This window comes from Parasteatoda tepidariorum, chromosome 4 (genome assembly GCF_043381705.1).
Source record: "Parasteatoda tepidariorum isolate YZ-2023 chromosome 4, CAS_Ptep_4.0, whole genome shotgun sequence".
NCBI lineage: Eukaryota > Metazoa > Arthropoda > Arachnida > Araneae > Theridiidae > Parasteatoda > Parasteatoda tepidariorum.
This window is the reverse complement of record NC_092207.1, coordinates 25,929,358-25,955,563: the sequence shown is the minus strand read 5'-3', so window position 1 is coordinate 25,955,563 and position 26,206 is coordinate 25,929,358. Positions and strand designations below refer to the sequence as shown.

General features: G+C 30.9%; 1 protein-coding gene across 1 annotated transcript in view; it reads right to left on the bottom strand.

Annotated features, from left to right (window-relative positions):
* LOC107438776 (C-Maf-inducing protein) overlaps window positions 1-26,206 on the bottom strand; it is a 135,804-nt gene that overhangs the window by 12,935 nt on the left and 96,663 nt on the right. The window contains exons 5-12 of the mRNA XM_043047724.2: window positions 26,073-26,162; window positions 13,536-13,643; window positions 6,712-6,792; window positions 6,424-6,527; window positions 3,622-3,723; window positions 1,502-1,591; window positions 1,351-1,416; window positions 309-335 (exon numbers count right to left, since the gene is read on the bottom strand). Coding sequence (XP_042903658.1) covers window positions 309-335; window positions 1,351-1,416; window positions 1,502-1,591; window positions 3,622-3,723; window positions 6,424-6,527; window positions 6,712-6,792; window positions 13,536-13,643; window positions 26,073-26,162 — 668 coding nt within the window. The remainder of the gene's footprint in view (window positions 1-308; window positions 336-1,350; window positions 1,417-1,501; window positions 1,592-3,621; window positions 3,724-6,423; window positions 6,528-6,711; window positions 6,793-13,535; window positions 13,644-26,072; window positions 26,163-26,206) is intronic.

Here is a 26,206-nt window from a genome sequence, read left to right as displayed (position 1 = left end):
TATTTAACAATTAAAATGCATATGTTGATTTTTAGATAGACATACAAACTTTAAGTTTAAACTTTTAGCATTCGAAATACATAATTCATAAAATAAAATTACGTTTATAAAACTTCTTTTTTTTTAGCTTAAAATTAATGACACAACTTTTAAAATTTTGTAATGGAACAAAATGTGAAACTTAAAATAAAAAAATTCTAATAGCAGTGCTTAAATAGTGAATAAATAGAAGTTTAGAAAGTAAAGTAATTATAAATAAATAAAAAGAATTTTTTTTTAAAAAAAATATGTATTGTATTTATACTTACTTAGTGAAAAAGGAATCTGCAATGGCGCTGGAAAAAATAAAAAAGAATATAAATAATTCTATAAATACAGAGCTTTACTTTCATTACAAGCCTTAACATTTTTAAAACTTTATACATAGATTCTAAATTTCAAAATTTTCCATTTCTAACTTTTAAATAAGTATATAACGTAAAAAATAATTATTTTTATAAAGTAAAAACTTTTTCGATTAATATATTATTCTATGAAGCATGATATGCATATTTTAGAAAATAATAATCATACAATTTTCTTTAAAAAAAAAAATAAAAAAATATACCAGCTGTTCTCCACATTTACAAAAAGAAGAGTGAAGTTTATTCTATACTTCACATAATATTCAAGCAATAGTTTGTAATTTCTTTTTAAAATTATTTAGTTAGTTAATTTTTTTAATTTTTAATAAAATTTTACTTATTATGAAATATATTGGTTATGCATTACTAGTCCAAGTCTTTTTAAAAAAATTTCTCTATTGTAAAAAAATTATGATTACAAAAAAAACTGTTCCATAAATAATTCAAAATCTTCGAAACAATACAACCTATTTTATCAAATTCACATCATTACTAGGTCCCTGATTAAACCTAAAAATTTACGGGTTTTAACTCAGTTGTCCGTTACTTTAATATAAAACTCTTCTTAACCCTATCTCTCTTAAATGATAAACAATTATCGCCCTAGATAATTCCAACGGACTGAAAGTTAAGTAATATCCGCTTACTCCAATTTCTTTTACGGCGACTTGAAACGATATTTTAAAATTATAAATTAAGTTAATATTTCAAAATCATAATAATAAATTATCCGACCAAAGCCAGTAAAGTTTGTCAAGTTATCAAGAGCAGTTTTTTTACCATCCAATACGTGGAAGCTCACTTTTAATTTTTCCCCTCGCTATGAAATAATTTTTTTATCACCAAAAAACGAAATTCCAAAATTGAAGATGGCGAAAGACCAAGAGCAATTTTTACCGTAAACCAAACAATGGTAAAATCAGATTTTAAATTTATAGTAACTTACTCATCAGGAAATGGAATGGGCTGAAGGAGTTGCGACAATCCAGGCATCCAATCTTCATATGAGGAACTAAACAAAGAAAATAACACACAAAGTTAGCATAGTTCAAACTTTTACGCTATGTTATAATTTATGATGTAAATATTCAACTTACATGATCTCAAGAATGTATACAAAGCAATTTAGCCGCGTTTCCCAATCGCTATTTAGCACCGAGATATCATTCCTATCTTCTGCAGTCCAGCTGAAATTTAATCAATATATATTTGAAATATTGCTTTTACCATTGTAAATGAATGCGCCCTGAAGAGAACCTTTGCGGTCCTCCATTGAAAAAATTTTTCTATTTCATTTTATAATTTTTTTTTGTGTTTTATATATATATATATATATATATATATATATATGTGTGTGTGTGTGTGTGTGTGTGTGCGTCGTTACACTTTTAAAAAAGTGTTAAGCGAAGTTTTATATAATCACCGCCCTTAATATATACAAAGGGTTCCGTAAAGACCACCTTTTGCATGCATGCATATACATCTATATTTAAAATACTTGTGATATTAGTGATTTGACAGACTTAAAAACGATCTTCGGCTTAAATATGAATTTAATTTCGGCTTAAATATTATTGATCTGATGCGGTCATTATGGTGCCCTCTGCATTTTTAAAATTCCTGTCGAGAATTAAACCAAAAAAGTATGCATGTAAGGAGTCGCAAGCTGATATTAAAGCGTAGAATTGATTGATATTTAAGCAAGGACGGGATTAAAGTCATTGAAGCTAGAGTATGTATCACATGAGGCTTATTCGGTGTGTTTCAAATAATTGTCTTAAAACTTCTTTCTCTTCTTGAACATTAACTTGTGACCCGCATTGTATATTTTTTGATGCATTTTTGACAGTGGTTATAATAGTGTATATGAAGTATGGTGATTACTTTACATCCTGTATATCGTTCTAGTTTAAAATATCGCCATAATGTTATGAAAAGTACTACAAAATTCTCATTCCACAATTAAAATGTATAATAAATTCTATAAGAAATTATTAGTAGTTAAGAACGGAAGTGTCTTAAAGTATACAAGAAAAAACAGAATAAGAAAATTTGTTCTTAGAAGTTTTAATTTCTTCGTTCTTCGAAATAAAAATATATATAATGTAATTATTTACTTATAAGAAACTAATAATAAAATTGGACACTGAAAACACAATATTCAATAATAAATTAATCAATTATTTAGGTTGTTTGAAAAAAAATTCTAAAACGTTAGTATGCAGTTTTGCGCAAATCTGCATAACTTCAAAAAAAATAAATAAATAAGAAATTAATAAACTTTTAAAAAAAGTTTTGTATAAAAATAAAAAAAATAAAAAAGCTGTATAAAAATTCTGTTTAAAATTTTAATTAAATACTTTTACATACTTTTATTAAAAATATAATTTTTAATAAAATAAATAGATAAAATACAGGATACCAAGTTGATCAAAAAAATTATTAATTTTCAGATGTTTAGACGTTAGAAAAATGCATAAGTTTATCAAAAGATGGCAGCACCACAGCACACTTGCTAAAAAATTCAGGCAAATACTCAAAAAACACATTTTTTAATCAAGTTTCCGTTTGGATTTGATGCAACCAATCTGCTGCAGCTATTATTTTTATTGTAAGAAAAGCATTAATAAGATTATTAAAATACACCGGAGGTTATTACGAATTACAAAAATTCAATTCCTTATAAACATCAAACGAATAAGAATATTTTTTTTTGTATAATCTGTATATGTAGTTTTACTGCAATAACACACATAGCGCAGTGAAGTTGAAAAAATGCAAGGAAAATCGAAATTGATCTTATTGTAAAGGAGCTTAACATTTGAGTGCGCTTAAGTTTAAAAATAAATAAATAATAGAGAGAGAGAGCGCTTTATTTTATTTTTAACACTTATAAAATTGAATTGCGTAAAAAAAATATCAAACTTTAAAGTTTTATCAAATTTTAGTAAAATTCTCACTGAAGCATCGGTAATTATTTAAAAGTTACGTCAAAAGATATTTTTTTGTTATTTATCTATTTAATAAGTTATTTAGAGCCCTTAAATTAATAAGGGCTCTCTGGAATGGCCATGTTACAGTTTTTCTTTTATAATATCCAAATTTATTTAATTACTGTAAGTACATAAACAGCAACTTTTATGTTATATAAAAGAACCTGTATCAGAATAGGAAACTAAATCAGGATAAAAAAGAAAAAATAAAATTAAAAATTTACTTCCGCTTTTCTTCATACAAAGCATAGATGGCAGCAAGACACACAGATACTAAGTTAGGAAGCACTCGTGGATGAGGACATGAACTAGATATACCATGGATACTAAAAGAGAGAACGAAAAAAGGATATTAAAAACACATTCTAGATATACCATGGATACTAAAAGAAAAAAGAAAAAAAGGATCTTAAAAAGGCATTCTAGATATACCATGGATACTAAAAGAAAGAAGAAAAAAAAAGGATATTAAAACAGGGTGCGCAGCCAAATTATTCAACAAAAAATGAGCACCTTTTAAGCACTTTTCAAGCACTCAAAAAAATCGTAAGCACTGTAAAAAATATCATAATTAGGCAGGGTAGGAATGTTTTTGAAAATTGACGGTTTTATCTAGCTTTAACCGTTATGTCAAAAAAATTAAACCTCTTGGCTTTGTTTTTGACAATTGGCAAAAACCATGAAATTTCGAATCATGTAAAACGAATGGCGTTTTCATACGCTACAGACTGACAATATACCGAAATAGATTGGGGTTGAATTAATTGTGAAAACGTTGAATAGAACAATGTGAACTGTGTCTTTTTGCATAATTCGAAGCGAAAATCAACATGGTAAAGGAAAAATTTCATTTTGAAAAATGGAAAATAAAGCACTTTTTAAAAGCACCCAATGAAAAAAGCACCTTTAATGCCTTTTAAAAAAAGAAAATCGAAAATAAGCACCTTTAAGCACTTCCTAAAAATGCTACGCACCCTGTAAAAAGACATTAACTCTCATATAATAATAATTCTTAAGACGGGATATGCGATGGTAGGTGTCACATTTTTAAATCAAATCAGCTGTTTTTATGTATTATACTTTTGCCAAATGAAACATTTTAAATCACACTCTAATTAAAAAAATGCTAGTAAGGAGTAACACAAGAATAGATCTTAAATTAAATTCTTTTAGACAAACTTACCATAGAATTTTCTCCCTATTTTAATCAAAAGTATCCAAGCATCTAATTAATGCTTAACACCAACATAAGAATTCATAAACGGGGAAATTTAAATATTATTTCTTTATCTTTATTCAGATTATCTTGATTCATTTTTTTTTAGATCTTTTTTCTTAAGTTAAAAGAAGAAAAAAATTAAGAAAACAAAACTTTTGCTTCGAATTTGAACCAATGAAAATGAAATCATTGACAAATTAAATGAATTTTGCAAGCTAACTAGGCAAGAAGAATTAAAGGATTTGCTCCTTAACACTTCTGGCTTTAAATTTTTATGCTTCTGCAATTGAAGAAAGTGTTTCTGTGTACAGTGAGAAAAAAAGCTAGTACCCTAAATAACTTTTGGCTAATGATAGGATTTTCGCTAACACTCAATTTTAAAGGTTCGATGGAGTTCACATATACTAGTTAATTTGTGAAGTCGATATTTTAAGTTACGCAATTATACACAAAAACGTACTTTCTCTGAATAAGCATACCTTTTTTTCGACGTAATTGTATTTCTCACCCCCAAAATATGGAGGATAGCCACAATCAGGGAAATATAGTTCCAATAGTTTGGTTAGGAAAGCGGTCTGAAGTTTGTTGTTGTAGTTCATTTACGTCGCACTAGAGCTGCACAATGGGCTATTGGCGAGGATGATCCGAAGACATGCCATCACAATTTTGATCCTCTGCAGAGGGGATCCCCCCCCACGCTTCCGTAGCCCGACGACCTGCACGCGAAGTCGAGCACTTTACGGTAGGACAGTTCACGAGGACCAATACCGCACACCCTCGGTCCCTACGCAGACTGATCCAAGTGGTCACCCACACGCACACTGACCGTAGCCAGTGATGCTTGACTTCGGGGATCTGCTGGTAACCGTGTCTTAACGATCAGTCCACTGCGGGACGTTTGAAGTTTGAACCCCATAATGTGAATTTTACTTTTTGCGTATTTCGAAAACATTTTAAGTGAATGGAAACAAAAATATTTGCACACAATTACGAAAATTATTTACTCAAAAATAATTTCACGCAAAAAAAATTTTTATAATTATTTATTATTATATTTAATTATAGTCTAATAAAATTTTGAACTCCAAGGTATACAAATTTTTAGATAATTTCAAAGAATCTAATTTATGATGGTCTAATACACATTTCGAATGAAATGAAATCTAATAATTACTGAGAAATCGAATTTCAAAAAAGGTATGTATTTAAAACTCATTACTTCCCGCTTTACCGTTTTGAGAAGTGAAGATATCACTGGAAAAGTTACATCTGTAATATACACAACCACCCTGAACCAGAAAAATTTACTTAGTTTAGTTTTAAACTAAAATTTATATAGTTATTAGATTTTGCTTGAACACTGAAAACACGCCTTTTGAACTGTGTCCAAATTTTTAAAAAAATAACTCATTTTGTTCACTCACTCGTTCATTTTTTTAAACACGTATTTTGAACCACGTCCATTTTCTTCAATATGCAATTTAAGCTGTGTTCACTTCCTAAAACACAAATTTTGAGTTGTGTCCATTTTCTAAAAGACGAATATTGAGCTGTGTTCATTTGTCTAAACACGCATTTTAAGCTGTGTTCACTTCCTAAAACACAAATTTTGAGTTGTGTCCACTTTCTAAAACACGAATTTTGAGATTTGCCCATTTTCTAAAACACGAATTTAGAGCTGTGTCCGGAATAAAAGGCTCACCGACTAGATAATTATCAGTTAGATATTGCCCAGTGTTGATTTATATAAACCAAAGATATAGAAGTTTGCCTGACAGAGAGAAATAGAAAATCTCATTTAACTTACCTGCTAATGTATTTTTCCAGGACTTTTTTCCCATCATTTTGATAACTTAAGGCTTGTATATATTCTTGCACAAAAAGTCTACTTTTGGGGTACTTTCCAAAATCCTAGAAGAAAGAGATAATTAACTGTTCATTCCTGATTTGGATATTTTTCTATTTTACATCTAGTTTAAGTACCAATTTAATATTAATTGAATACACTCTTATCAATTTAGAATTCAAATAACTTTACAATATCTATATTCGATTGAGTAATAAATTAAAGATATTTAAAAATATTTTTCCTTACCATATTATGCTTCATTATCCTTTGTATAATAGGAGTAAACATTTCTAACACAATACGAGATCTAGGATTTTCTCTACAATACTGGAAATAAATAAAAAATTCTTAAGTAAAACACAGCTATTTAAGGCTACAGTGGACCTTTATATTGCCAAAAATTGATAAAAATTTCGGGTTTTTTTTGGACATATTTAGACACTTGTTTCATTGCTTTTTCAACTGAATTTTTTTTTTTTTAATTTCGTCATTTTTTGAGAAGTTATAGGGTAGTTTCGTTTTCACATTATGAAGCCACGCCCCTTTTCTTACACAAAAAGCTGTTTTTCTCAAAATTGAAATTTTGTTATGTTTCACGTATTCAAAATGTTCCAGTCGACTTTGTTTTCATCCTATTGATATGAAATTTTTTTCTAGTTATTTATATGTATATTAGATTAAGTTTATGCATTTGTTTCTGTTTTATAACAAGTAATAAAAGAGTTATAGGGTTTCATGTACCTAACGACCTTTATTTTGAAACAAAAATCTACATAAAATTTGTTTTTTGGTCATAAATTTAAAATAAATTTAGAAAAATTCCTATATAATGCATAAAGCTTTTAACATTTATCTCTAAAAAAAGAATATTAAAAAAAAATAAATAAAAATTTTAATTTAAGCCGCTGGGAGCATTTTAAAATTCATGAAATTTTTTTTAAAAAATTTTAAATTTCTCAAAAATGGTCCAAATATTTTTTATAAAAATTTTTGCAAGGGCATATCTTGATAGAATACATAAGTTATATAAAAAGTTTTAGTGTAGCATAAAAACTAAAAAAATTTTTTTTGAACGTCCACTGTAGCCTTAAAGATTTAACATACTGCAAGTTCAACTTTTGTATTAGCTATTATTGATACAATAAGCAAACTTTATTTTTAATTGGTCTACAAGCCGATGACCTATAGGCGTTTTACATGAGGTCTAATTGTACTAAAAAACTTATAACGGTGAAAGTACTAGCAGGTGTCTGTCCAGACATTTTGTGAAAGGTCCGTTTTTGTAAAATTGTGAAAAAATTACTCGTAATTTGTGAATATAAAATAAACGTTAAGTCACATTCGTTCAACCAGGGTCCTGCTTTTGTAAATTTGTGCAAATAGGGTCCTGTTATTGCAATAAAACTTTTTCAAGGAATTTTTAAATTGTAAATAACATACAAGATTATGAGCAACACTGTAAAATTATAATTTAAAAATAAACAGCTGCTACTAAATTAGATGCAACATACAAATATTTGGTATTTAGCCTATATTGCTGAACGCAGAATGTTCATTTCGGACGAATAAAGGAAGAAGCGTCTACAAAAAACAAAATTTAGTTCTTTTACATCTGTCTTTCTCCCCCCCCCCCNTACATCTCCCCCCCCATCCTGGGAAGGGTTTATTCGATTAACAAAACAATAATTAAGATAAACAAATTTGCGAAGGGTCCGATTAAAAGGTAAATTATTTTTTGAAGGATCCGTTTTTAAGTTAAAATATTTTTTGAAGGTCCGTTTTTATGAAAAGATATTTTATGAAGAGTCCGTTAACGGACCCAAATTTCTTCTAAACAAACCCCTGACTAGTATTATTTCTAAAATTTTTCAGTTAGTATTGATTGTAATGGAGTTGTGTGATTTAATCTTAAGTTACAGTTGTAATCAACAACTAACTCAATTTTAATATATTTTATAGGAATAATTTTATAATACATTACAGGAAAACTTTTCTGATCTTTTTCGCAGTTTAAAGAAAGATTTCTTTGGTTATATTTGAATCGTGTGAATGTAATTTTTTTTATCTTAATTATTTTATTTAAAAATATGTAGTTAAACATCCTTTATTTAATTTTCAGATTTAGATTTTTTACTAAATGAAGTTATTCTTATAGACTATTCCTATGGGCTTTTTTTATTCTATTCTTATAGATTTTTTTTTATCGTTTGCATCCAGAATACTTTTTCGTTCTAAATCATTTTGTAAGTTTTGATACAAGGAATTATTATGATTATAAATTTATATAGACTATAAAAATTAATGATGTTTGCTAACAATATTTTTAAAAAAGATTATAAAATCTAATATTTATAAGTAATTGAGAATTGTCATATCATGCCCCCTTGTTAAGTGAATCTCATTTACAGAAAATTTGAGCACATTCCTCAACAAGATTTCTAAAAAGCACTCGTTTTTTAATTAACTTTCATGTTGGCATATACTTTACACTTACAAAACTTGCCTCTGTCGTTTTAATAAGCAAAAAAAGTCTACAGCACTTCAAATTATTCCATGTTTTTAACACGTTGCCGAAAGTAACAGCTATAGTCGTCCTCACATCCTTTTCGAACAAAAATCTCTTTTAATGGTCAATTGCCACTGTTCTTAAAAAACTAATTCCTTATTACTCACTATCAGATTCTTTGGAGAAACTGCATCTTAACACATTGCATGGGGGTAACTTTTCCAAAAAATGTATTACAGCTGTTAGAGATTAAAATGTTAAAAAAAGTGGTAGGTAAGTTTCCTCCAGCTCTTATGAAATCTTATCTCTATAGCTACGACTTCAATTTTAAAAATAATTACTACGAGCGATTGTAGCACTGATTACATATATACTGAATCATTTATGTTTGTGGCACTCACGAAGAGATAATTTCTTTGAAAAACAAAGTGGAAACGAAGTAGTTTTGCTACCACTTTTCTAACTTTTGTATAAGAAGTGGGATAGCCTGGTCGGTAGGGCGCTGGGCCCATGACCGAGAGTTAGTGGGTTCGAACCCAGCCAGCGAAAAGACTCCCTGTGTAGTAAAGTGACTGATGCACGTTAAATCTGTCGAGTCGCAAAAGTCTTCCATGTTCCCATAACAAATCAAAACCTCTGGGGGTACTGGATTGGAGATCGATCGTTATCTGATTCAGGCTAAAATTACGATCTGTGGATGACTGAGTGGATGTATGAATGAATGGGTCCGCCCTATAAACGGGTGCGACGTATGGTGTGGCAGAAGTTGAATTCTTGGCCATAGATGGCGCCACTGAGAAACAAGAAACGCACACTCTGCCTTAAATTTGCTCTGTTTCACCAAAGCAGGCTTGCCCGTGTGGCAAATCGTATTAGAAACAACAACAACAAACTTTTGTATGGATTGTAGAAATTTCAAAAAAGTATTTTTACGTGACCCGCTTGCAATGTTTTAAAAATTAGTTTGCTCAAAAATGTTTGAAAATCATCGAATTTGGAATAAAGGTCACGACAATTTTCGTTGCCAGTAAACAAGCTGGTCCTGCACATTTTATTTAATAAAATAAAGGAACACCTGCAGTACAAAGTGTACTAATGAATTTATTTTTAATTATTCAGTTCAGGTGAAACATTCCAGATAATGTATCAATTTATTTTATTTTTTTGGAAAGAAAAAAAATGTCGTAATGGGAAATAACGGTTACAGCAGTCGAGTTTTCATGGAAAAACTGTTACAAAATGGGATAATTTTCACTTCCAAGCATACGACTGGAGCTCAATTTTATATGGCAGTCATTAACAATTGAAAAAAAAAGATGCATTTCTGAGAATGATAGTTGAATGTGTGCGGTAACGGCAAGGCTTAACGTAATGAAATTAACATTTAAAAGGCTCAACGTAATGAAATTAACATTTAAAAAAAGACATTTGTTTTCTCTGACATTCAGTTGAAATAAATAACTTTAATCTATTAAAGCAAAAATATATTGGAAGGCAACAAAATAAAACACTTATCCAATAAAATACCTTTAATACGAACGCACCCCCCTTTCAATTGGATATTTCTTCGGAGAACCGAAATGCAAATGTCACAAGCTATTATGTCAAGACTCCCTGCTTGTATTGAAAGTGCGAAGGCATGTTCCCCCACTTAAAAGAGATCCAACCATGAAGTAATTAGGAGTAAAGAGTCTAAAGTTATGCCAACAACGACAGGCGATCGATATACGAGACCGCAGAAATGCTGTTAGTGCAGAGCAAATATTGCCGAAATAGGAGATCGTTGCTTTTCCACGAATTGTTTAGCTTCGTTAATCAGACTTCTATTCAATAATCTTTTTTCCTGTTTCTTTTTCTGTTGCTTTTGGGAAAAGTTTCACCCTGCCTACAACTAAACTTCTCTAAATTTCTCGGAATGAAATAAATAAGAACATTTCTCTGAAGAGAAGAAATTACGCTCAAATAAAAAAATTCTTTGAAATGAATTTTTAGATTGGATTGAGGTAACAAAAAAGTTGGTAAGTTAAAAAATATTTTAATTGAATAAGTAATTAGACTGGAACATATTCCACGGGATAAAATTTTATTTTAACAGTTTATAGGACCATTTTTATTCTAGAAGGGTAAAAATATTTTGGGGATAGCTTTATGAAAATAAATTCATTCAACTTATTACCTAAAATTAATTTGATTTTAAGAAAATTTTTTAGGTGAAAATATATTGGGTTTTCAAAATTTTACCTAATTTTAGTTCCCCAAAATAACTTAATTAAAAATAGCTCCCCAATTTCATCCTAGTTTCTTGTCCCCACGTAAATTTTTACGGTTACCCACATTTATGTAAAAAAAAAGCCTTCGTCGGTATTTTTTTAATTTTTTGACGTTATCAGCAGGTAGTCGTAAGTGAAAATACAAATGAAAAAATAGTTTCTCATCGACGTTTAAAAATTAATATACAAGTATACTTCCCATGGAATTATTAAGAGTCTAATAGGTTTCGAAAGAAAATACTTACGTTGTATAATAGCATTTTATTTTCTAACCGTCGTTGAACTGCAGACCCAATTTTGAGTATAAGACTACTAATGTTCAACTCTGCAGTTTTGTAATTTTGAACCCAATCCAGAAGACAAGGAAAATCCTGGATAAAGTATTGGGAGAAATTTGCCTTCATGGAGGATTTTTTGATGGAACTAACCCGCATTTGCGTTACATAGGGAGGAAATCCACGAACACCTCGCACAGTTAGCTTGACGGTGTCGGGTCCGGTTCGAAACCATCGCTGGGATTCGAACCTGGTTCACCTCATTGGAAGGTAAACGCTCTATACCCTGGGCCACCACGGCTTTGTAAAACAGTATCTTTAATTTTATTTTATAAGCAGTGTTGAACAGCCAACCCAATTTTTGGGCTTACGTCTACTAATGTTCAACTCCGTAGCCTTGTAATTTTGAACCCAATCCAGAAGACAAGGTAACTCCTAGATTAGGTATTGGGAGAAATTTGCCTTCGTAGCGGATTTTTTGATGGAACTGACATGCATTTGCGTTACATGGAGAAGAAAACTACGAAAACCACCCACGGTTAACATGAAGACAAAGGGACGCTAACCCATGATCCGTCTACCACTGAGGATATTTCTCGGCAGCACTGTGGTCGGTGTAAGCGGGATGCGGAATTCGTATCAATCAGCCATTGCTGGGATTCGAACCCGGTTCACCTCATTGGGAGGCGAACGCTCTATGGCCTGAACAACCACAGTTTTGTATAAGATGGTTATAAAACTGGTGTTAGAGTTTAGGGAGGAAAAAAAAAAAAAAAAAAAAAACGATTTACAGCTATTTGATGAAATAGTTTACAACGCCACCTAGTGGTTAAAACTGAAGTCATCTCTACTTTCTTCTAAACTGTGTAACAACATTGCTCTAAAATCACCACCAATTTCAAGGCAATCTGTTGAATGATAAAAATGGAAAGGTCTGACGGAAAAAGAATTAAAGATCACTAGGTTAATTCGGGTTCATGCAACCCGTATATACCAGTAGATAATCAACTTGAGAAGAACATATATTAAACTAAAACCAATGCCAAGTTTCAAATGCAACTCGATGGCCACCTATCGTGCTCACAGCTTACTTTTATAAATAAGGTTCAAAATCAGGTTTGCTTTATTTGTTATTTTGTTTTGTTAGTATTGAAATTACATACATTTGTACATACTTGTGTGCTCAATTTAGGCTTATAAGCCTTCGTCACATAAATCAAATAGAAAGATAAGTTAAGATAAGTCAAATAGAAAGACAGACAGAACAATTCAGAGAAGGATATCACGAAGGGTTACGGCGGGATTCGAACCCGCTACCTCCACGCTTTGCACAGCGTTTGGTCGGAGATACCGCTCGGCCGGGGAGGCAGCATGTTGTGCTGTAATTGTTTATCAAGTAACGGATAACAACTTTACTATAGCCAATTATTTGTTGTTGTTGTTGTTAATTTACGTCGCACTAGAGCTGCACAATGGGCTATTGGCGACGGTCTGGGAAACATCCCGGAGGATGATCCGAAGACATGCCATCACAATTTTGATCCTCTGCGGAGGGGATGGCACCCCCGCTTCGGTAGCCCGACGACCTGCGCGCGAAGTCGAGCACTTTACGGTAGCACAGTTTAACGAGGACCAATACCGCACACCCTCTGTCCCTACTCAAACTGATCCAAGTGGTCACCCACCCGCACACTGACCGTAGCCAGTGATGCTTGACTTCGGTGATCTGCTGGGAACCATGTCTTAACGATCAGTCCACTGCGGGACTATTGCCAATTAATTCAATTATTATAGTCACACTTCGTTCGAAAATTAAAAATGTAATGTAACTAAAATTTATTTTTAAAATCTCACAAATGCAAGACCTGAACTGACTATGAACTGAGAGTAAGCTGCTTCAGATAAAATGGGGGAAAAATTTAAAAACCTAAAATATCAACGAATTTTGAGGATCATAAAACGATAGAAATATTAACAGGAAATTTTGGCACATCAGTTTGTTACATAAAATTTGCTTACCTTAGTCAGAAAGTCACAGATTTCTGGGGTTGGTTGAGTCAATTCCAAAAGTGGGCTTATCACAGAGATTATTTCCTCATTTAGAGATTTAGGAAGCCATGATGAGTTCTAAAAAAAATTTTAAAAAAAACGAAACTAAGTTAGCAAATAAAGACCCATTAATAAATCACTGAATATTAGTTTCTGGAAGAAATGAATTAAAATGTTGTCCTTCTTTTCGTTATTAGTATGCAAGCTAAAAATACAAAAAAGAAAAAAGGATTAGGTTTATTTCAAATAAAAATGTTGGAACAAAATTTTTTTTTTCATAACGTGACTTTTTAGTCAATGGTAAACTCATTCTCCACCAATGATGGATGAATATGTAAATTAAACGTACATTTTCGGGAAATTAATGAAGACAATACGCTTCATACGTAAATTAAACGTACATTTTCGGGAAATTGGTGAAGACAATACGCTTTATAGGTAAATTAAACGTACATTTTTGGGAAATTGATGAAGACAATACGCTTTATACGTAAATTAAACGTACACTTTTGGGAAATTGTTGAAAACAATACGCTTTGTACGTAAATTAAACGTACATTTTTGGGAAATTGGTGAAGACAATACGCTTTATACGTAATTTAAAGGTACATTTTTGGGAAATTGGTGAAGACAATACGCTTTATACGTAAATTTTACGTAGTATTGACGGAATGATACCACCATTGATATATTGTATAAAAAAGCTTTTGGTATATTTTACTTAATATTAACGAAAAATTATTTATTTTGGTTTAGTAAAAATGATTCTGTGTACTCTGAGTGTTATTTTTTTATTTTATTTATTTTATTTCCAATGGCAGAGAACTTGACATAAAGGAGAAGAAGGACATGGACAAAAAAAATTTCATTGTCTCATTCGGCCTCGAGCCTCCCATTAACGCTCGACCAAGGAACTCTCACGAAGTGCTATGCTCTGCAGTGTGAAATGTGATGACCATCCATGATGACGTAATCCCCACAGAAATAACAAAAGGGGTGCGGGAGGACAGCAATAGAAAATAGATGTCCAGCCAGGCAGTCATGCCGGGTACAAAGTATGAACATTTTGCGCATTATTAATAAAGCAAATTTCCCATTCAAATTTCGGTTCGAATTTATTTATGCAAATTTTCTGTTTTTTTGGAATACCACTTTCTTCTATAATTTCACGTTTCAACTCACACACATTTTGACGTACCATTGACGTAACAAATATGTAAAGATAACGTACTCATTCTTACATAGTAAAAAGCGATTGGTAAAATATTCTTAAAGGAAACTAATTTGTTTAAGAAAATGTTGCGTTTTTTGGGTAAGCATTTTTTACTATAATTCGACGTTTCAGTTTTACGCAAATTTTACTCGTTTTCAAAAATTTAGCGTTTTAAATTTTACTTGTTCAGTTTTACTTAAATTTTACGTACTCATTCTTACATATTAAAAAGCGGTTGGTAAAATATTTTGACGTACCGTTGACATAAAAAATATGTAAAAATAACGTACTCATTCTTACATAGTAAAAAGCGGTTGGTAAAATATTCTTAAAGGAAACTAATTTCTTTAAGAAAATGTTGCGTTTTTTGGGTAAGCATTTTTTACTATAATTCGACGTTTCAGTTTTACGTAAATTTTACGAACGCTTAGTAAACTTTTATGGTACAATAAACGTATTTTTGACGTAAAAGTGGTTGTTTTCTGCTACCTGAGAACTGCTTTTCAAAGTTTCATCACTTGAGAAGTTTTTCCAAAATTCTCACATATAAATGAAAAAGACGAATTACCATATCGTAGCAGTAGTTATGAGTGTATTGTTATTTTATAATAAAATTGTGTACTGAAAATATAAAGTTGGCAGGAAAATCCACTTAAATATTTAAAAATATCCTAAAAATAAAGAAATAAAAAAAATGCTACAAAAAGTTTCTAAAATAACTAAAAAAAATTTTTCCTCCTCGCCTAAAAAATTATGGCTATGGTAACTTGACAACCTTATAGTATTTTCCTGTAGTCGCCTGCTCCAACCGCTTCATGTGAATGATTAGTGATATAGCGAGGGAATAAAGAAAGAAAAATATGCAGAAGGAGAAAGCGAATCAATGAATCAAGTGTATTTGCGATAGGTACACTCAGGTTGTAGAGAATGAGGTAAAACAGTCCACGAGCACAATTTTATTTTACTTTTTTCGATATCTTTATACTTATTTTATATATTTATTTATTAGGATTTCAATAACTTATATGAAAAAGAGCTAGAATTTTTTATTCAGATGTTGCTAGTGAAAAAGCTTTAGAAGAACAGTCCATTTGTCTGGATTTTAATTGCAAGGATTGTTCACAGGGATCTGTTTAGAAGAAATTTGGGTCCGTTAACGGACCCTTCACAAAATATCGTTATCATAAAAACGGACCCTTCACAAAATATTTTAACTTAAAAACGGACCCTTCACAAAATGATTTTTCTTTTAATCGGACCCTTCACAAATTTGCTTATCTTCATGATTGTTTTGTTAATCGAATAAACTCTTCCCAGGGCAGAAAACAAGAAAGATGAATGTAAACGAATTAAGTTTTGTCTTCGGCAGACGATTCTTCCATTATTCGTCCGAAATGAATATTCTGCGTTCAGCAGTATAGGCTAAATANCTTATCATATTTTATTCATTTGTCATTTTCTTATGAGTTACGCTTTCCCATTTTTATACACTAGCATGTTATGTTATTACATTTGTTTTCAGCCAAAAATATCATTTTTTCCACTATTGGCGAGTTGGTTTCGATTAATTCTTCTTTCTCATGTCGTACCTTTATTATCTTTATTCTCGATCAAATTTTTTGTTGGTTTCGATTTAATTTTCACATCGGTTGATCAAAATTCAACCGATGTGATTTGAAGTTTAATCTTTTTTACGATACAAATTTTTATCCTAACTTTCACTTGCTTATCATATTTTATTCGTTATTTCATTTTTACAAATCATTTTTGCCGTTATTGGCAAGTTGGTTTCGATTGAATTCTCTTTGTCATGTCGTACCTTTATTCTCGATCAAATTTTTTGATGGTTTAGATTGAATTTTCACATCAGTTGATCAAAATTCAACCGATGTGATTTGAAGTTTAATCTTTTTTATGATACAAATTTTTATCCTAACTTTCACTTACTTATCATATTTTATTCATTTGTCATTTTCTTATGAGTTACGCTTTCCCATTTTTATACACTAGCATGTTATGTTATTACATTTGTTTTCAGCCAAAAATATCATTTTTTCCACTATTGGCGAGTTGGTTTCGATTAATTCTTCTTTCTCATGTCGTACCTTTATTATCTTTATTCTCGATCAAATTTTTTGTTGGTTTCGATTTAATTTTCACATCGGTTGCTCAAAATTCAACCGATGTGATTTGAAGTTTAATCTTTTTTACGATACAAATTTTTATCCTAACTTTCACTTGCTTATCATATTTTATTCGTTATTTCATTTTTACACATCATTTTTGCCATTATTGGCAAGTTGGTTTCGATTGAATTCTCTTTGTCATGTCGTTCCTTTATTATCTTTATTCTCGATCAAATTTTTTGATGGTTTCGATTGAATTTTCACATCAGTTGATCAAAATTCAACCGATGTGATTTGAAGTTTAATCTCTTTTATGATACAAATTTTTATCCTAACTTTCACTTACTTATCATATTTTATTCATTTGTCATTTTCTTATAAGTTACGCTTTCCCATTTTTATACACTAGCATGTTATGTTTTTACATTTGTTTTCAGTCACAAATATCATTTTTTCCATTATTGGCGAGTTGGTTTCGATTGAATCTTCTTTCTCATGTCGTACATTTATTATCTTTATTCTCGATCAAATTTTTTTGTCATTTCAACTCTTATACATGCTTCTAAGATTAGCAGATTGCAGAATAAATTGTAAATCTCTTCTTTTTGTCTCTTATAACGATGCAAATATGCAAATGGAGGAAATAGGCAGGTAATAAAACCTCTTATAATTAAAATTGGCCTCTGAGGATCCCATTTTCTACCTTCGTCGCTTTGATAACGATGTAGTACCAGGCAGCGATGCTACTCTTTTTATTCACACAGCAGTTAAGGAGTATCGATAACTCATAATTGTATATTATTATAATAACGTACTGGCGTGGGGAAAAAAGCGAAATTTGTGGATACTATGGTAACGGAGAGGGGAAAAGTGGGGAAATGGCGTAACCCTGAAAAGCCTATACTATTTACAAAGACTATAGTAGCCTTGGTGAAAGAGCTACGCATGGTACAGTAGTACTAAAAAAATGCATACGCGATCGTTCCCTGCTCAATTGGAGTATGACTTTTTATTTGAACGGTAGTTATCTTAATAGTTTCAACCAATTACTACATTAGTACAGTTAAAAACAAATGTGTTAACAAAAAGTACGGCAATTATTTTATTTTTTTTTGCTATCTTCTTTAAAATGATTCGTGCAACGTGCTTCTTTTTTTTGGGGGGGGGNTTTTTTTTGGGGGGGGGGGAAATAGAAATGTTAAAGTGCGTACCGATTTTTGACTTTTTTTTAATTGTCTTTATCCAAATTAAGCTATGCTGATTTGCTTAGTTGTAATTACTTCAAATAAACCCAAAACAATTGGGTCGGCTGTTTAACGACGGTTATATATATAAAAAAAATAAAAAAAATTGGTGTGCCCGCGATTGCTCAGGGGATAGAGCGTTCGCCTTTCAATGAGGTGAACCGGGGGTTCGATCCCGGCTGGTCGATACGAATTCCGCATATGGCTTGCACCGACAACTGTGCTGACGTGAAATATCCTCAGTGGTAGACAAATCATGGGTTAGAGTCCCCTTGCCGTCAGGCTAACAGTCTGAGGATCTTGTGGTCTTCCTCTCCATGTAACGCAAATGCGAGTTAGTTCCACCATCATAAAGTCCTCCACGAAATCAAAATTGTTTCTCCCAATACTTGATCCAGGAATTCCCTCGTCTTCTGGATTGGGTTCAAAATTACAAGGCTACGGAGTTGCATTAGTAGTCGTAAACCCAAAAATTTGGTCGGCTGTTCAACGACGGTTATAATATTAAAAAAAACTTGTTACTACCGGGAAAACCATGAGTAGGTTTTGCGGTTTTTCTTCTTTTTTTTTTTTAATTCATAAAATGCAATAAAGAACTATTTGACCCAAGATTCTCTCTTCCAGAACTAAACTCGTCTTAAAAACATATGAACGCGAACATTAACATGTATTGCCAGTGATTCATTACAGAGAAAGACCGCTTACCGTCTGCTTTAAGTAGAATTAAATTTTAAAATAAATTCAATAAAAAATTACACAAAAGTTTCATAATAACTATCCATAATATACACAACATTAAATCCGATTCAATACGAAATTTTCTAACTGTTATGTAATTCCCACGTGACCAATCGTTTCTCAACGTCTATAATTTACTAATCAGGTTTCAGCCAAGGAAGGAATGAAAAATTCATTGAAACTTGCGGCGTACATCATACAAGAAGAATGTGAATGCTAACAGTCAGAGATGAGATATATTGATTCCATAAATGTAGATGAAGAATTTCTAATACTGACAGCACGCCGGCAGATGTTTCCCCCCCCCCTCCCACCTTTTTTCTTCTTCTTTTTTTTTACATTTCCCATGTTCTCACGGGTGTCACGATTACGACTACATTTCGATTTTCCCTTTCGTCCGGAATCCGTAAAAACTAGAATTTTCAGATCGGTTTAAGAACTGGGATAAAATGAATGATCAAAGCAACTTGTGGTTTGGAATAATGCTTCATTTAATTACTATTTTTTTTGTGAAATACTAAAGAAGAAAAGATAAACGAAGAAGGGTTTTAAAAATCAGCGGACATACTTTAAGGAAATAAAAATTAACAAGGAATGCAATAAAACTAAAACCTTCATCTAAAAATTATCAATTCTATTTTTACTTTATAAAAGTTTAGGCTCAGGAGATAAGGCACTTGCCTACATATCAGGTGACCTAGATTCGAATTCCAGCAATGGCTGATACTTAATGAATTCTGCTCACACCGCCGTAAAAAATTTCCAGTAGTAGACGGATCATGGGTAAGAATCCATTTGCCGCCGGGCTAACCGTGAGGGGTTTTTGTAGATTTCGCCCCATGTAACACAAATGCGGGTTTGTCCCTTCAAAAAATGCTCTCGGAAAGCTAGTTTATTCTTGTGCTTGTTCGAACAGTTCCGTTGTCTTCTGGGTTGGGTTTAAAATTACAACGCTACGGAGATGAGCATTGATAGTCGTGAACCCGAAAATGGGCCGGCTGTTGAATGCCGGTTATACATCAAAATAAAAAAAAAATTTTATTTTAATTAGTTAGATAAAATATCGAAGGATAAATTTTTAAATTTGCATCGAAATTAGAAAGTGTAAAAGGATTCTGGGCAATGTTTAAAATGAATATACTTTAAATCAGCGGTCCCCAATCTATAGGCAGCGGACCCATACCGGACTTGGAGTCAAAGGGCAGCCCAAGGAACATTAAATTATATCCTTTTTATTTGCTGCGGTGTTTTTCTCTCGGGTTTGTGCGACCTTATATGGACGAGAGGTTAACTGAGGTCTGGGATAAACTTAAAACTGAGATCCGTCACCTAAAGCCGCACTCATATAACTGTATTTTGTTTCAAAGGCATGTTTAAATACAATTAAATTGAAATTATGAAATCAAAATCACCTAAAATATAAACAAGGAGATCCGTGAAGTTGTGACAATTAGTAACAAGGCAATCGTGGTGGCTCAGGGGGTAGAGCTCTCGCCTTCCAATGAGATGTACCGGGTTTGAGTCCCAGCGAGGGCTAGTCGATACGAATTCCGCACGCGGTTCGCACCAACCGCAGTGCTGGCGTAAAATATCCTCAGTGGTAGACGGTTCATGTGTTAGAGTGTCTCCGTGTAACGCAAATGCGGGTTAGTTCCATCAGAATGTCTGCCGTGAAAGAAAATTTCCCCTAATAATTAATCCAGAAGTTTCCTTGTCTTCTGGATTGAGTTCACAATTACAAGACTACGGAGTTAAACATAAGTAGTCGTAAACCCAGAATTGGGTCATCTCTTCAACTACGGTTATAAAATAAAATGAAATTAGGGACAAGTATGGGTGGAGTATAATGAAGTGCGACATCGATTTATAATGTCTAAACTAGAAGCGTATGCAATATAGTGTTACATGTAACAGGGGGTAGGAGTTACAATAAAGTGCGACATTTGGTAACAAAAGGAAGGGGGAAGTTTATTAAAAAAAAGTTTTTAATCAAAAATTCGTATACCAATTGAAATAATAAAACAGAAAGCTATGTACTTAAAAAAAGCAAATTTAATGGACAAATATTATTAATTCATTTAGGGAAACCGTAAACGTTATTGACGCCAGTGATCTTCAATTAATATTGGTAATAGGAATTATGATAATTGAAACAGTTATAATATAAATTCTGTGAAAAATAGGTCTTTAACAGCCCCTCAAAAGGGATAAATACCAGAGAAAATTTCTTGACTGTGATTAATTTTAAATATCATGAGTTGGCCTAGAGCAACAATTACGCAGCGTGCCAAATAAATGATACTGAGAACAGTTTACTTTAATAAAATTAGCCACTAAAATTGTGTTGTGTTTATTCTAATAGCCTAAGTCCTCAGGGAGGGCAACAAATAACGATAAATATACAAAATTGGAATTATTATAGCTTTATATTAATCGTGCCGATTTTCGTTTCGGAAGTTTTGAGTGTTGTTTTGCAGCATTTCTGATTTAATGATTTTTATCACCTCGTACGGGTAATCATCTAGCTCTAANGCAACAAATAACGATAAATATACAAAATTGGAATTATTATAGCTTTATATTAATCGTGCCGATTTTCGTCTCAGAAGTTTTGAGTGTTGTTTTGAAGCATTTCTGATTTAATGATTTTTATCACCTCGTACGGGTAATCATCTAGCTCTAAATAAAAGACGAAATAATACAAACATTAACACAATTTCCAATCGATTACGGATGCGTTTGATTATCTTCGGAATATAAGATGAGCCACTCATTTCATATCTTAGACTAATTTTTCTCGATGACCTACATTATAAACTGAGAATTGTGAGCATTTTTCGAATCAGTCATTAAAGATATACTCCATAGATTTAAATGGGGAAAATAAACAGCCGTTATCTTGTTTGGATGAGCAAATAATTAAGAGAAATCAGTAGCCAAAGGGGTATCTACTTGGAATTCAGCCAAGAAATCGGGACACACCTCCGTTCCTCATCAGTTCAGTTCGTTTACCTCTGCATTGGAAGAAAGCCAATATTTCTTTTTCTTTATATTTCTTTAAAATTATCAAAGCGGGGTGGCTTTCCTCTTAAAAGGTTTCCGTTGTCGTCTGTCAACACAAAGGTATCAAACAACGGCATTCGTAAAAAAAAAGTGCCATCAGGAACAAAAGAAACGGTAACCGTGAAGTAGAAAAAAAAAACTTTCATTTTTTTTCAGTTGCTTAATTGAAACGTTTAATGTATATTAACGCTGAAACAAATCGCTTTTTGGCAGCTTTTTTAATGTTTGTAAGCCGGGTAATGTTTGTTTTAATTTTAAGCAAACACAAATGTGCTTTCCAGGGGGAAGAACTGTTTTTCTAAATAATATTTTAAGATTCCAGAGAAAATAAATTACGTAAATTTTTTAATTATGTTTGCATGTTTTGAGCTAAATTTCAACAGTTAATAAAATTAATTAGGTAAAAAATGGCAATCATTAACAACAAAAAAAACGTGATATTGGAAAGAAAAAATCTTTTTTTTTTCTGCTGCTTAATTCAAACATTTGATATATAAACCACTAAAACAAATCGCATTTTAGCAGCTTTTATAATGAAACATTAAAGACGTGTAATGTTTGTTTTAATTTAAGACGAACACAAATGTGATTTCCTAAGGGAAAAAAAACATTTTTTTTAACACTAGATTGTCCAAGGAAGTCATTTTGACTGCTTTTTAATTTTAATTAGAAAAACAATGATGTATATAATAACACAATTTCTTTGAATTTTGTGACTTTTATAATTATTTTTATTGTTGATATTTACTAATAACTTGTTATATAACTGAAAATAATGTCAAAAATTAATTTTAAACAAATTTCTTTATACATTAGTTATTCTTTCACAATGCAGTCGTTTTGACTGCTTTTGGGCAATATAGGTATTTCAGTCTTTCTAGTGTTAAAAGAGAATTAGGTTTAGCGAGAAAGGAAAATAGGTGAATTTTTAAATTATTTTGCATGATTTGAACTAAATTTTAACAGTTATTAAAATAAGTTACGTAAAAAAGTGCAATCACTGAGAAAAGAAACTATAACCGTAATTCGGAAAGAAAATGCTTTTTTTTTTTTTTTTTACTGTTACGTTTAATATATATACGGAACCCGTTATTCGGAAATCAGAAAACCGGAAAACCAAAAAACCGGAACGAAATTTGGTAAATTTTCCTGCCATTTAAGAAAAAAAAAAAAAATTTTTTTTCCTCGTAAAATTTTAGGATTTTTCTTTTTTGAAAGATGTTTACCTTACCATCATTTTGGAAATAATCATTAGTGTATTACTTAATATTTTTTTTTTTCTTCTTTTTAAGATTATTTCCAAATATTTTTTTTAAGTTGCTTTTAACAATAAAAAAACGGCTTTTTGTAGCGATTCAGAAAACCGGAAAAATCAGTTATTCGGAATAGCGATGGTGACGATCGTTCCGGATAATCGGTTCCCTACTGTATTAACCAATGAAACAAATCGTCTTTTAACAGCTTTTGTAAGGAAACATAAAAACACCAAATTTATGGTTTCTATTTAAAGAGGGAACACAACTGCGTTTTTTTGTTTTTCTACGTGATATTTTTAGATCATCAAGAAAACAAAGTTCGTAAACTGTTAAGTTACTTTATATGCTTCGAACAAAATTTAAATTAGCTAATTGAATAAATTATGTAAAACTAAACAGTTAACGTTAGACATTTGAAAATCAACTAATTTGAATACTTTAATCGATTTACTTAAAATTTTTAACAGCTTTCACTCAGAATTTGTTTATTTATTCATTTTTTTAATGCAGAGAATTGCAACCAAAATGGAATTAAAAAAGTCACAAAAGTCAGTGGTAAACAATTAACCAAAAACTCTATAAGTAACAAATTTTACCGCTGAGCAGTAACTACATAATTCACATACACGAATTTTAATTTTTAAATAAAACGGATTAAAATTTAAAGGAATTATCCAGCCCACAATGATAACTGCTGTTTTGTGAATCAATGCAAAATAGGCTGTATCTCTATAAAATAGTGGCCCCGTAATCACTGCCCTAAATCAATATTTTTAGGATCCTTATTAAAAATTATTTGCATTGGGGGATACAATTTAGATGATGCACCAGGAAAAATAATGATGCTATCAAAATCTTACGAAGCATTATTGAGAGAGTCGGAATTAAAAACATCGGAACGTGTTTGATTAAACAAAGTAATGGAGCGACGTTGAATGGCAAGTTATAACTGTTAATAAAACAGGTTTTGTTGTTTTTACATCCACTTTAGAGAGTATCCAGAGAATGTTACTTAACTCTTATATGTTTAGATGTGTTTCATACATACTGAATGTACTCTTAAAATATTAACTTTTAATTTCTTTACTACTATTGTCAAACTATATTATAATAAAAGAATGTAATTTATGTATGAAATAACTCTTGATTTAAGCCTTTAGAGAGGTTAAGAGGACGCTAAATTATGGGAAAGACTTTTTATGACAAATTCTGTTTCACCTCTATTTTGGTAATTTAAAATTTAAAGTATAGAGGAAAAAAAGGTACAGGTAAACAAAAAGTAAACCATGAAGTTTTAAATGCATAATGCTTTTTTCTTCAAAATACCAAAATGCAAACAAATTAGGGTGTGATAATTTGTCCTACTGTCTAATACAGCAATAATTCGTTGGCGTTTTGATATTTCGAAAAAGATATTCCAGCATTTTAAGCTGCATGTTTTTTTTTCCTATACTTATATTGAAGCTAATGAAGATAAAACATACTAGTATAGTTAAAACAGTTCCTACTAATGCAGGCAAAACAGTCTCTACTAATGTAGGTAAAACTCTATACGAAATGTAGGTGAAACAATATATACTAATGTACGTAAAACAATCTATACTAATGTACGTAAAACAATCTATACTAATGTTGGTAAAACAATTCAAACTAATGTAGATAAAAGAATCCTAATGTAGGTAGAACAATCCATACTAATGTTGGTAAAACAGTCCATATTAATGTACGAAAAACAATCTATACTAATGTAGGTAAAACAATTCAAACTAATGTAAATAAAAGAGTCTATACTAATGTTGGTAAAACTGTCCATACTTATCTACGTAGAACAATCTATAGTATAGATTCTATACTAATGTAGGTAAAACAATGCATACTGATGTAGGTAAAATAATTCATACTAATTTTGCTAAAACAGTCCATACTAATGCAAGTAAAACAGTAATGTTGGTAATGCAGCCCATACTAATGTACGTAAAAGAATCTATACTAATTTATTTTAAACAATTCATACTAATGTAGGTAAAACAGTCAATACTAATGGAGGTAAAACAGAATTTGCCATGAAGCATTTCTTCGCGATATAACGTTCTCTTAAACATTAAACATATCCGTTTTTCAGAATAAAAATGTTGATGAAATTCTTAATTTTCATTCGTCGCCCCATAATTTAATTAGTATCAATAATTTTTTTTCCAACAGTATCAATACCTTTACTCATTTAATACGTCACACTTAGTATTTTCGTTATCTCTCTCAACTGTACTTAAATAACTTCTTAACATTGTATTAAATAAAAAATATGCATAGAGATTTTTTTCTTTATGTTGCAGCTAGCTGCCAAATTTGCTGCAAATTTGCATTCCAAATTGAACCAGTAATCCTATATCATTATCAAGTCTCTTAAATATTTGAGCCATAAACTAAACATGTTAAAAGGATATACAGAAAAAAATGATCAATGAAATAATTTTTATGAGAATGTGTTGCACAATTGTAATTATAGAAGAAATTTTCATATATAGACTGATAAACTAATTAATAAGTTTCATAAGACCAATAATATATTATTTTTTACAATTTATTTAATATTTTTGAAACATCTTTAAAATTCAAATAAATAATTTGAACATGTAAGTTATCCATAGGAAAGAACTGTACAAACTTTCCACAAAAGGATTTTGTAAACAATGAAGAATATTACATGTTACAATTAAGTTTTTTAAATAAGAACCAGGAAATAAAATTGGAAACACTCTTTCAGACACACTCAGGAGTTCTTAAAAGCAAACAAGTGTGCATAATTATAATGAATTAAATATATTTAATGACAAAAGAAATGAAAGTAAATATTTGTGAGTACTTACTTCTTGAATTAATTCAGATATAAGTTCGAGAGGTGAGTTATAAATACAATCATCTTGAAGTGGAGTGGTAAGAGTCATCTCTACCAAGCCCTAGAATTAAAAGAAAAACACACACTCTCTCTAATGCAAGTAAA